This window comes from Microtus oregoni, unplaced genomic scaffold (genome assembly GCF_018167655.1).
Source record: "Microtus oregoni isolate MIOR12 unplaced genomic scaffold, Mior012 000060F_ref0000265, whole genome shotgun sequence".
NCBI classification, from domain to species: Eukaryota; Metazoa; Chordata; class Mammalia; order Rodentia; family Cricetidae; genus Microtus; species Microtus oregoni.
Genome location: NW_024543870.1, coordinates 2,985,917 through 2,999,370, shown reverse-complemented (window position 1 = coordinate 2,999,370; position 13,454 = coordinate 2,985,917). Strand labels below are relative to the sequence as shown.

At 36.6% G+C, this 13,454-nt stretch overlaps 1 protein-coding gene across 2 annotated transcripts in view; it reads right to left on the bottom strand.

Moving 5' to 3' along the window:
* The window catches only part of Mtx2 (metaxin 2), a 51,775-nt gene that overhangs the window by 4,831 nt on the left and 33,490 nt on the right, over window positions 1–13,454 (bottom strand). For both annotated transcript variants that reach the window (XM_041639875.1, XM_041639874.1), the window contains exons 4-9: window positions 10,254–10,326; window positions 4,537–4,613; window positions 3,006–3,098; window positions 2,513–2,551; window positions 2,001–2,126; window positions 962–1,038 (exon numbers count right to left, since the gene is read on the bottom strand). In XM_041639875.1, coding sequence (XP_041495809.1) covers window positions 962–1,038; window positions 2,001–2,126; window positions 2,513–2,551; window positions 3,006–3,098; window positions 4,537–4,613; window positions 10,254–10,326 — 485 coding nt within the window. The remainder of the gene's footprint in view (window positions 1–961; window positions 1,039–2,000; window positions 2,127–2,512; window positions 2,552–3,005; window positions 3,099–4,536; window positions 4,614–10,253; window positions 10,327–13,454) is intronic.

The window sequence follows — 13,454 nt, the reverse complement described above, 5'->3', positions numbered from 1 at the left end:
GAGTTAAAAACCAGTCTGGTCTACAGAATAAGTTCCAGGACAGTCAGGGATACACAGGAAACACTGTCTTAAACCTCCTCCCTAGTTATAATTTTTAATAAAGAAAAATCTTTGCCCTTTTAATGAATCTTATTAATTAAAAATGTAATTAGCATTAAAATTTTAAACTCTTGTTAATAAAATATGCATTACTCAATTTACATATATGCATATATTTTATCTATACTCCTTGATATCTGTATTTATGATATTTTCATTTTAAAAGGATAAACAGTTCTTGTCCTTCTGACAGTATTCTGCTTGTTATTAATGACTCTCCTGGTCTTCAAGCATCTTATACTACAGATTGGAGCTATATTATCAGCATATTTGTGTTGTTGTACTTGAAAGTTTAAGATTTTAATATTTTGTACTTCTTACAGAACTTTAAACTATATCAAAATCTTTGTCAAATCATACAAAAACTGACTGATTTACATGACTGATCTTAAGAAAACTCAATGACAAGGACTAGACTATAGAAATCTTAGTTCTATGTTAAGCAGCACTGTGCCTCACAGTCAAGAGGGGAATAAATGTTTAATGAGTACAAAAATGAATTTTAAAAAACAAGTATTTTCTATATATTTATATATATTATATATATACTATACATTATATGCATATTACCATATATATTACCATATACAGTATATATTACTATATATTTATATCTCTCTATATAGTAATGTATCTTGCTACTTGAAAATAAAATCTGTGGACAGAAAGCTGCAACATCAATGACATGACCACAGGGGGCTGGACCCTTTCCTGTACCGTAACAAGAAGAGCAGCACAGTTGTCCCCACCAAGAAGAGCAGAGTTATATGTCCTTCTTGAAAAGAATAAGAGCTCTATGATAAAAGACATCTGAAACCTCTATGTCAAGCAAAGCCATTCCCACAAGAAGAAAACATCTTACTGCTTATTGAAGAAGTAAGGTTGTGTTCCCAGTCTTTGGGAAAGGGCTTGACAGCACTGGTCCACATCTTCTAAGACCTATGCAGGCAGTGAACCAAAGAGAAAAGTAGCCAAATTAGCAAAACCATAAAAAGTATGTAAGACTCTATATCCCAGTTCATAACAAAAACAGACTCAGTTTAAATTTTTAAGACCATAGACCTTATACATGACATAAGTAATGCTTTTGATATTAATGGGAATTAGTGAAAACCCATTAAATACAATTTAAGTTACTGATAAAGATCACTGTTTAACAAAAAGTTTTTCTCTCAAAATTTAATTCTCTAAACAATGTTTTCCTGAGACCATATATTCAATGATTTTGCTTATATTTTAAGGGGTGAGGGGAGTCTACTCCATAAAAATGACATACTAGAAAGTGCTGGAGACTGACCTCACTCACTCTATCCAGTTACTTGCTAACCCCCTGTAGCACACATCAGTATGATGTCTAGCTAGGAATCAGGGAGAGAAAAAAAAATCACCAGTTAGCTTAAATGACTGATGTTCAACTTCAAGACCTTGAAAATTACACTTTTAAATATTTTTGTTACTTTAGTAAACTTAAGACAACCCCCTTCAAGTGAAGCCAGTTAAGTACTGTACTTAATAAAGCTTTATTAAGATCTGATGCTGCAGATCTATTTATTGACAAAAGACTGCAATAATATGCTGTTTAGGAGGAGAAAAAAATCAAGTTATAGAACAGCAGGCAAAATATGATCCCATTTGAGGACAGTATTACTTAGACATCTAGAAAATATTTTGCAAATGAAGAGGAGCAAGTCTGAGGTGACAGGATCTCAGAAATTACTTGTCATTTAGGCCTCATAGGCACAGGAAACTTTCATAAGAGAAATATAACTATGTCACGAGAGAGAAAGGATATCAAGTATTTTGCTGTTTATGTTACAATATTACACTGAGATTATTCTTTAAACTAAGGCCATTTTAATGCATAGGAAGAGATCCTTTTGTTAACTTTGATCTGTACTGACCTGATCCAGAGTCTTGTTACCCCATCCGATAGCTTTCATCTTACGTTTGACTTCCCACTGCTTCTGATAGGCCAAAATGTGGTTCAGGGGCCAAGGGTAAGGGGAGCCATACCTAGCATGAGTGATCTAAAGCAAAAAAACTTTGTGAAACACAGAATCCTTCCTAGAAAACAATGCATTTTTACAAACAGAATTCTAAAATGTATCCTCGGAGTGCATACATAAAGCAATCTTGAAAAAAAATATATATAGCTTACAACATAAAAAATTAAAATTTTAAACCATTCCCTTTAAAAATATATAAACTTTTATGTACTTTACAACCAGTTCTATCAAACAATGACACATGGCTTCCCTAAAATGTATGTGCAAGCAAAATTAAAGTAAGTGAAAAACTGTATCACTAATGGTATAAACCACAATGTTTCATTTATGAGCAGGGACTTGCGATTCTGAGCAGAAGTGTTTTCTCATTAAATTTTAATTAAGATAAATGCTGCAGAACCACTCACCTCCCCGGCTGTAGCTTCATCACACCACTGGAGATACAGCTAGGAACAAAACAAGAGTCACTGAAACTACCAAAAAGAAAAGGGTCAAACTTATTTCTTGCCACAGTAATTCCTAATAAGACAACTTTGTCAATTAAATATATGAGCTTTTTCCTTCTTGGCTAATTCACTGGACAGAATTATCAAATTTACCAGCAGTCTTTACAGAAAACATTTCTTATGTACAGAACATATGTTTGTACATATGTACAGCAGTATTGTATGGGTATTATTAAAGTAAACTGCAAAAGGCTAACGTGAAACAGTGAGTAGACAAGACTCACTGCTTCTAAGAGCGACAGCAGAGCTGAAGATATCTGGAAACTTGTTTATAGATAATGACCCCCAGCCTGAATCCAGCTTCTCAATGGCTTTACAGTAGACTGTAAGGAAAGTTTATATGAGAATGCAAATTATACAAGACTATTTTATTTCAAGCATTATAATCTTATACCTCTGCAGTCAACAGCATATTGTTGACTAATTCCATGTAAGCTTTCATTTCTGCTTTTTGGACTTCATCCAACCCATCACTAAGAGAATGGCCCTAAAGGGAATTTAAAAAATTTTAAAAGAGCATCATATTAAAATACAAAAATCTTTCAGTTATCTTTCTATCACAAGTAATATAGTATATAAATGTCCAATGGATTAATTTCCAAAATGCTTTCTAAAACAAAATTATTATGTATAAAAGTATACCTAATATTCAGTCACCACTAAGTAGTTTTAATTTGAAATACAAAAGATGTATTTTCAATAGACAAAATTACAGAATGAATTATTTCATAAAGGAGAAAACAAAATGGTTAGTAGTAAACCTTGTGTTTTTCAGGCATAAACCTTAAAAACAAAATAAATGTTAAACATGTGCTACTTATAAAATGGGCAAAGATGGGGGAAAATAGCTAACGATATGGGGACAAAGACAAAGTCAAAAGTAACAATGAAGAGACATAGAATAGCTCCTAGCTCAATGCGATGATCTGTTCTAATTATTAAAAGATATATGTCAAAGCATCCTAATAACACTTTCAGGAATTTATCTTTTTGTTTGTTTTGTTTGGGACAGAGTCTTAACATGTAGCCCCGGCTGGTCTGGAACTCACTCTGTAGACCAAGCTGGCCTCAAACTCACAGAGACCCGCTTGCCTCTGCCTTCAGAGTGCTGGGATTAAAGGTGTGCATCACCACGCCTGCCTTAGGAATTTATCTTAATGAAACAAGTATACAGAGTTTTCTGCAAAAGAAAATTCATTTTAATACTTATAAATAGCAATATAAAAGATCAATGTCCAAATGCTCATTTAAAAACTATATAATGCATAAAACACAACAGAAAACCATGCAACCATTTTTAAGATATGTATCTGTGTATAGTCATTAATATGGAATCATTTTAAAGGATAAAATAACACATAATAGTATGATCTGGTTTTCTGTCTATATAAAGGTCTGCAAGAATGCTGCCCTAAGAATGAAAGTGCTGCTTTTTTGTTATTGTTCTTACAGACTTTCTCTGTAGCTTTGGTTCCTGTCCTGGAACTAGCTCTTATAGACCAGGTTGGCCTCGAACTCACAGAGATCTGCCTGCCTCTGCCCTGAGTGCTGGGATTAAAGGCGTGCGCCACCACTGCCTGGCTAATAACAGTGTTTCTTAACGGTTAAAATCCAAATTAAACAAATGAACAGAATTATTGACTGCCAAGTAAGAAACTCAATACTTTTGACTTCAAAAACATATCCTATCTCTATTTTCCTTCTCAAGGTTCTTAAGAACTTAAAAGGTTCATTTAAGACAGAAATTCTCATTTCCCTATATTAGAAAAAAAAAATCAACCTACATCTTTGCTATTGATTCATATTATGAAACAGCACCCAACTTATAGTTCAGAAATATTTTCTAATAATTTACATTAGCATTTCATTAAGCTAGGTTCAAATCAATGAAAATGGTCACATGCATTTTCTATTTTTTCCATTACCTTGGCTTTAACGAACTGGACTATAGGACCAAGTTCTGACACTACTTGATTTCCCACATGAATAAAAGGTACTTTTCCTGTTGAGGAGGAGAAAATATGTAAGAAAACAGTTTCAGTAAATTAAAGTTTGTGCTAGTAAAAAAAAAAAGTTAACAAGAAACTCAGGTTTGTTGTATTCATAAAGAAATGTTATAAAATTGTAATTTTCCAAATGACAGCCACAAGCATCTGCTAAAGTCTACAAATTTTAAGCAATGATTGCCAATAAATTTTAAAATAAAAGAGCCAAGCATAAGCAGCACATGCTGAAATCCCAGAACTCAGGAGGCCGAGGCAGGATTTGAAGATCAAACACAGCCCCCAAAGTAAAACTCACAGAAATCAAATTACTACAAAGGAGGGAGGGAAAGAACAAGCAGATTCATTTTCAGAGTTCTTGCCTAGATATATCAACTAGTCATCACGTTCTCATTTCAGAACACTAAATAAGATGAATAATAAATCACATGGCCCAAGCCAGGACACTAGTTCAAGATCACTGAAAACTTCCAAAGAAAAACAACTGGGATTTCTCTTCGGGGCACAGCACAAACCTAATCTATACTGAAAAGTGTTTGTGGTGGCGGTGGTGGGATTTTTGTTTTTGTTTGTTTTTTGAAACAGGGTCTCAGTGTGTGTAATCTTGGCTGACCTGAAACTCACTTTGAAGACCATGCTGGTTTCAAACGCCCAGAGATTCACCTGTCTCTGCCTCCTGAGTGCTGGGAAAGGCAGTCTTCAAATGTTTTCTTTTATGCTTTCTAATTTTAAATCCGATACCCATTGAAGTCAGTATTCTTAGTGAGTAGTGATGATGAACAAATTGCGTGGACTCAAAGAATGTACCACCTTAGAGGGTGTTCTACTTTGAGTTATGTTCCCAACACACAAGAGGAAAAGAACAGAACAGTAAGCTCTTGAAATGGTAACGCTAAGAGACATAGCTCAACTTATAGCTCCAGTGCTTGAACAACATGAGGCTGTGGGTTCACACCCCAGTAGGGAGAGTAAGGGAAAGAGAGAGAGAAGAAACTGGTGTCTTTAAATAAATGCCACATTAGAGAGTAATATTCCATTTTAATAAACATTAATGCTTAATATAACTATGAGAGATAAAGGAAAACAGTCTCTGAATAGCAAGCTCGCCCACTCCAAGTGTGAAAGGATGATTTAGTTCAAGCAGAGTTCACACTAACAGCAGGCTTCTGCCTACTACTTTTCCCTTTATTCACTTCTAATTCAGTCAGCCTGAGGGTAATGGATGAGGTGCCTGGCACCAGTAAAAGCTTCATCTGCATCTGTGGGATAACACTACAAAGAAAAGAGAGCCTTTGGGAACACAACACTCAAGAGATGCATTTTTATTTCCCTACTACCAATGGTGCATTCCTTTTATTGCTTTATAAATCTCAAAAAACAAACAATCTAAACTGGATAAACATTAGGTTATATTGTTATTTGGTTTTAACTTGGAAAAAAAACTTTATTAGAGTAAATACAGGTCATTAGAGATTTTGAAAAAAAAACTGTTTCATGCCTAGACATGAAATATAGATATGAGATATGACATTTAAGATTTTATTTGATGTGTGTGAGGTAACTCCAGTTCCGTGTGCATGTGTGCATGTACTCTCACACAAGAGCTCTGTTCTTAGCGCTAAATGAAAGAAACACAAAGATCCCGGGGACTGGCTACTTAGTCTCGCCAAATGGTGAACTACTGGTTCAGAGAGATCTTATTTCAAAAGGAAATAAACCAACAAAAAGGTGGAGAGCCACAAAGAAAGACATATTAACTTCTGGCCTCTGCGTGTGATACACCACACCTACTCCCCCCATACACAAATTAAGCATTGTAGGTAATAAGCATAGAAATAATGTGGCTAGTTAGCTGAATATGCAAATACATTCAATAAAGAGATAGAGTAAGATGAAGCAGCAATGAAGAGTGATCCTTTCCTTCTCACCAGGTTAACTACAGTCACTGTGCAGTCTTTACTGCAGCTATCAGGCAACAGCACAGAGAGAGACAATTCTCTGCGTCAAATAGAACTGTGTGTTCTGATTCTCATTTTACACAGAAGTTACTCCAGATCATATTTTTTATCTGTGTGTGTGTGTGCACGTGCGTACGCGCACTCATGCACACATGTGTACAGGTGCATTCACCCATGCAGGTATGGGTATGCGGCAGCCAGAAGTTGATATGACATTAGTGTCCTTTGTCATTCTTCCATCAGTCTGTCTCCATCTTACTTTGATTTTGGAAACAGAGTCTCTTACTGGACTTAGACTCAAGGATTACGTAGACTGCACGTCTCTGTTTCCTAGCTCTGGGACTGCAGGCATGTAGCGCACCACCATACAGTTCGTGAGCTGGGCAAGGGGCTGGAGATTGAAACACACAAAGACTCACAGACTGAGACATGGGTCATCCTTGAAGTCAAATGCCCCAAGAATGCCTCCTTTATTGTGTTCAGGGGGCAGTTTATATAGAGATAGCCACGCCCCAGCCAAACGCACCAGAAACCATTCCCCTGCCATCAGGAACTCCTGAAGGTCTCATGCTCAGAGCAGCTGTAGGCACTCAGATCAGGGGAAAACAAGTTGTTTACAAGAAATTCAGGATCTGGGGGTTCACAGCTCCCAACACAGGCAGATACTGGCATGCCCAGATTTTTGTGTGGGTGCTAAAGATCTGAACACTGGGCCTCATGCGTGGACTGTAAATAGAGAACCATCTCCCTAGCCCTATTTTTCTTTTTTTTTTCTAAAGAAAGCAATAACATATTGTCAAGTAAGTCTGTATATTCAGAGACTGTCAGCTAGAAACTTAGATGTCATTTTGTCTGAGCAGCTCATGTAAAAAAGTTAAAAGAAGAGAAACAGTTAATAACAGACAAAGGAACAGGATTAATGACTTCCTAACTATTAGCCAAAATGTTTTCTAACTGTCCTATGTTCTGTTTCAGAAACCCATTACAAGCTGAGTACGGCGGCACATTCTTTTAATCCCAGCACTCAGAAGGCAGAGACAGGTTCTATGAGTTCATGGCCAGCCTGGTCTACATAGAGAGTGCCAGAACAGCCAAAGAAATACAGCGAGTGTGGTGGTTTGAATGAAAATGTCCCTGGGGGTGAGCTTTGAGGTTTCAGCTGGGCAAGCCAAGCCTAGCAGCTCACTGCCTCTTCCTGCTACCTATATATCCAAATGTAGAACTCTCTGCCTGGTACGCCACCATGTCCTGCCATGATGATAATGGATAAATCTCTGAAATTGCAAGCCAGCCCCAATAAAAGTTTTCCTTTATAAGAGTTGCCATGGTCATGCTGTCTCTTCATAGCAATAGAAACCCTAAAACAGTGAGCCCTTGACTCAAAAAAATTATAATTTTAAGTAGGCAGATTTTTAAGGAAATTTTGCACTTATCACTCCCAATCATGATAAAGGAAATACTAATTTGAGACAAGATTAAGTATAAATGTCTTAGTAAAAAGGCCAGAGAACATGGCAATAAATGTGTAAAATGAAGCTAATCCATAATTATATAAGCACAATAACTTACATACGTGACAAACTACATCACTTCTTGTCACTTATCCTAACTTCAGTGTTAAATTACTAATCATTTTATAAGTAGGTGTGTTAGTTTGGATGTAATTGGCCCCCAAAAGCTCATAGCGAATGGCAATATTAGGAAGTGTGGTTTTGCCGGTGTTGGAATGGCCTTCAAAGGGAGAAAGTGTATCACTGTGGTGTGGGCTCTGAGGTCTCAGATATGCTCAAGCCATGTGCAGTGTCTCAGATAATTTCCTGCTGCCTGCTGATCAAGAAGCACCTCCTTCTCAGCGCCTCCAGCACCATGCCTGCATGCCATCATGTCCCACCATGATGACAATGGACTAAACCTCTGAAACTTAAGTCACCCAATTAAATGTTTCCCTTTATAAGAGTTGCTATGGTCACGGAGTCTCTTCACAGCCAGAGAAACCCTAAGACAGTAGGTATAAACCAAATTCCTTATATGACAAAGAAAAAGACAGTGAAGATACAATGTATTTCAACAGAATTCCACAGTTTACATTAGCATCTGAACCAGCTAGTTTTTATGTCAACTTGTCGCAAGCTAGAATCATATAAGAGAATCTCAGCTGAGAAACTGAATGCATAACAGTGGTTTCTCAACCTTCCTAAACTGCAACCCTTAAAATTACAAAAGTAATTTTATGGTTGTGATGACCACCAACCATAAAATTACTTTTGTTTCTACTTCATAACTGCAATTTTGCTATTTTATGAATTGTAATGTAAATTACCTGTGTTTTCTGTGAAAGGGTTGTTTGATTTCCCACGAAAAGGGTCATGACACTCAGGGTTAAGATTGCCCCGAAAGATTGGGCTATAGACAAGCCTGCAGGGCATTTTCTTAATTAGTGACTGGTGTGGAAGGGCTAAGTACATTATGGATGATGCAACCCCTGAGGGCTGGTGGTCCTATAAGAAAGCAGGCTGAGCAAGCTATGAGGAGAAAGCTAGTAAGCAGTGTTCCTCCATGGTCTGCATCAGCTCCTGCCTCCAGGTTCCTGTCCAGTTTGAGTTACTACCTTGGTTTCCCTTAGTGGACTGAGATTCAGAACTATGTAAGCGAAATAAACTTGTTCCTCCCCAAGTTGCTTCTGGTCATGGTGTTTCATCACAGCAATAGCAACCTCTGAAAATCCAAAATATATTTGATTTCTAAGTCTAGAAAATTTTTCTTAGAAATGTTTATTCAGAAATCCAATAAATGTACATTTGTACGGAATTTTCAGTGTTATGGGATGGGTATCTACAGATAGTCTAACAATTATTATCACCCTTAAAAACTTAAGGGTGAAAATAAAATGCTAAACACAGCTAATTGCTAAATAATCACCATATCAAGATGAAGAGATTAACAAAATTTTATATGCATAAAAAGCTATATAGCATACCTACACTAATCAATTATACACAATCATTTATTCATGAAAGAATGATTCTGTGTAGTTATTGCTTTAGCAAAACCAAAATGAAAATAATCTGTGACATTATATTTAACATTTAGTTAGCTTTGAGACATTTGAATGAATTATTTGAATCTCATTGATTTAAGACTAGTTAGATCTATTGGCATCTAACACACAAATCATCCTCATCACTAAATCCACTAGCATGTAACACAGATCACTGTCATCATTCAGAAGAGCCAAAGTGAAGCTTTACTAAAAGTACTTTAAAATACTAAAAAAAAAGAAAGTTGACGATTTAATTATTTCACGTGCTTTTTTCTTTTACCTGTTCTATAGGAAATATAACTCAGGGATGCTAAAAAATTCATTAACATTAAAATTTGCTTTCAGGTAAGGAAAGCCCTATATAAATAAGACTGGGGAAATGTAATATCACATATGTACTGAACATCCAGTTAAAAACCTCAGACCAGAGGTGACATAAATAGACATAGGTCTTCATGATTAAGCTTATAACTGCTACTTTAAAAAGATAAGTCTTCAAAGGGGGAAAAATAAACTAAGGATTTGATAACGGGGGCTAGAAATACGGCCAGTGGTAAGGAACTGACCTAGCAGGTTCAAGGCCTTAGGTTCAATCCTCAGTACAAAAGAATAAACAGTATTAACAGAAAACACACACTTACCAGATGGAGACATGTATTCTGCATTTGCCCTACACACCACTTTGACAGGCAGATTACACATTTGCAGAAAGGCCTGTAAATGAAGAGAAACATAATAAGCCTGGTAAGAATACACACATATTTGAAAAGAACTCTTCCTTCTTCATTTCTTTCCTAAATAGTCCATACAATAATACTCCACTGGAAAATGATGAGCAGTTTAAAGCTTCCAAGCAAAATTATCATTTTACTTAAAAAAAAAATCTGTCATTAGTAAATATATAAACTTAAGACAATTATATATATATACATACTTAAGAAAAAAATTTATTCACATTTATATTACTTTATGTAAGTAAGCAATATTATATATTGCTTTAACTTTTTTTAATGGATGACTAATGTCAAAATTTTATTAAGATACTGATAGTTTAATATTTTTATTCACTGAAGGACTGTCATTTTTCTCGTCATACTGGAAAATTCAAAATGTTATTTCTGCTACTCAATGTTCTTTTCAGTAATCCTCAAAATCCTGACATGTGGTTTTTATGTAACTAATTCATCATTTAAGATTTAAATTGGGCTAGTTAGTGGTGGTGCACACCTTTAATCCCAGCACTCAGGAGGCAGAGGCAGGCAGATCTCTGAGTTCTATGCCAGCCTGGCCCACAGAGCTAGTTTCAGGACAGCCAAGGCTACACAACAAAACTCTGTCTCAAAAAATCTTTAAAAAAAAAAAAATTTAAAATTGGGAGCCAGAGCCCAGTAAATAAAGGTGTTTGTCTCCAATCCTGACAACCTGAGTTTGAATACCCTCCAAAACCCACATGGTGAAAGGAATCGGCTCCCAAAAGTTGTTCTCTGTCTTGTATACACATGTGGTGACACACATGCTCATGCTCGTGAGCATGCTCTCTCCCTCTCTCTCTCTCTCACACACACAGCACAACTCATAAATAAACATAAGATTAAATAAACTTTTAAAGAGACAAATGATTTTCCCCTGGTTTACAGAAGAACTGTGAAGGATTAAATGTCTACTAATAAAAGAGTAGGTAGACAATATAGTATATCCAAAACCAGAATGTTCCACAGCTGTCTTCTCTTAAAAGCTTATGCTTTGGAAAAATTTTTTATGATTAAAAAATATATAAACTGGGTGTGGTGGCACACGCCTTTAGTTCCAGTACTCGGAGGGCAGGTGGATCTCTGAGTTTGAGGCCAGCATGGTCTACATGGTGAGTTCCAAAACAGTCAGGGTTACATAGAGACCCTGTCTCAAGCGGGGGGAGGGGAAAAAAAAGGAAAGAAGAAAGAAACAGAAAAAAAAATTCACACAGACAAATTCTACCTACCCTACTATTTTGTAGGACACTCCAGGTTTGCGCCCCTGTCCTCTTTCATAACTTTGTGACCCCTCCTCTTACAGTTTTCCAATGTTCTTTCTACACGATAATTCATTACATTGGGAAACCTTAAGTTACTGTAGTTCTAATTCCCATACACACTTTAGAAGGGGGAAAAACTTTTCTTATTTTCACAAGTTGATAAATTATAATAAAAATAGTCAAATGTAAGTTGCCATAAATTACTTCATTAGCAAGGCTATTTTTATCATATATTGAAATTAAGGATAGAACAGCCAGCTTATACACAATACAAATTTCTCAAGAGCTGTTTCCTAGGCTTCCTTTTCCATTTTGGATTGAAAATCAATACTAAACATGAACAACATTCTAAACAAATCTCTGATTTACCCATTTGTAAAACTAAGGTAAGACTGTTCCAGGCCACTCTGGGTTACATTACAAGAACCTATCTTGTTACAAGACCCTGTCTCAATAAAATAAAAATAAAACTCTGTATTTTAATTTAAAAGTATGTCAATTAAGCTGGGTGATGGTGGCACATGCCTTTAATCCCAGCACTAGGGAGGCAGTAGCAGGAGGATCTCTGTGAGTTCGAAGCCAGCCTGATCTATAAGAGCTAGTTCCAGGACAGGCTCCAAAGCTACACAGAGAAACCCTGTCTCAAAACACCAAAATAAAATAAAACAATAAAAAAGTACATCAATTAAAAAAAGAAATCCCCTTTATTCACAGCATGAGTAAAGTTTTGTAATTTATGTATATCTGATCTCCCCAAGCAAAAGAAATGCTTTAGAGCCAGGCGGTGGTGGCGCACGCCTTTAATCCCAGCACTCGGGAGGCAGAGGCAGGAGGATCTCTATGAGTTCGAGGCCAGCCTGGTCTACAAGAGCTAGTTCCAGGACAGGAACCAAAAGCTACGGAGAAACCCTGTTCGAAAAATCAAATCAAAAAAAAAAAAAAAAAAAAAAAAGAAAGAAAGAAAGAAAGAAAAGAAATGCTTTAGAAAGCCAAAGAAAGTAATTTTGCTTTTTTTGAATTTCTGCTGGTCTCCTTACAATCTCCTTCATTTTCCCTACAATTGACTTATAATATTGTATAGTATTTGATGCCAAGCACTCAACGTTGCTTATTTTGCAATGTTATCTGGGTACTCCAATCAAAGTGGGCAAGTTACTGTGGCAGATACCTTTAGCTGCCCTACCCTCACCCATCCATATTCCCCCTCTCCTGGAAGCGGGAGAAGTCTCAGCAGCAGATACTAAGTGCAAGTTCCGGGACTCCACACAGTAGACGGAAACAGACATAATCAGAAGAAACAGAAAAGGTGGAGAGGAGCACCTATCAGCAACCCTTCATACTGTAATACAAAGAAGGGAGAGATCAATGATGGTGACTGCAAACTGATTTCAGGAACAGGAAAAAGACTAAGGTCAAGGAGACAGCTCGGTGAGTGAAAAGTTCAGCTCACACTAGAGGGCCTGATGTGGGATGTGGGGGATCCACATAAAAAGCCGCGCAGAGGGTAACTCCACCTCACGGCAGGAGGAAGAGGGAAAGCAGAGCCCTTGAACCTCCCGGCCAATGGTCCAGCCACTCACTGAGTTTCAGGTTCAGTGAGAAACCCTCTCTCAAAAAATAAGGTGGAGATGGCCACAGTGGCCCATGATTTTAATTTCAGAACTCAAGATGCAGAAGTATCTCTGAATTTAAGATCAGCCTAGTCTACGTAAGACATTTCAGGCTTGCTAGGATTACTACAGTGAGCCCCTGAATCAAAATAAAATAAAATAAAAAATAAAAAAGTGGAGTGACACCTGACATCAACCTCTGATCTTCACACACATACATA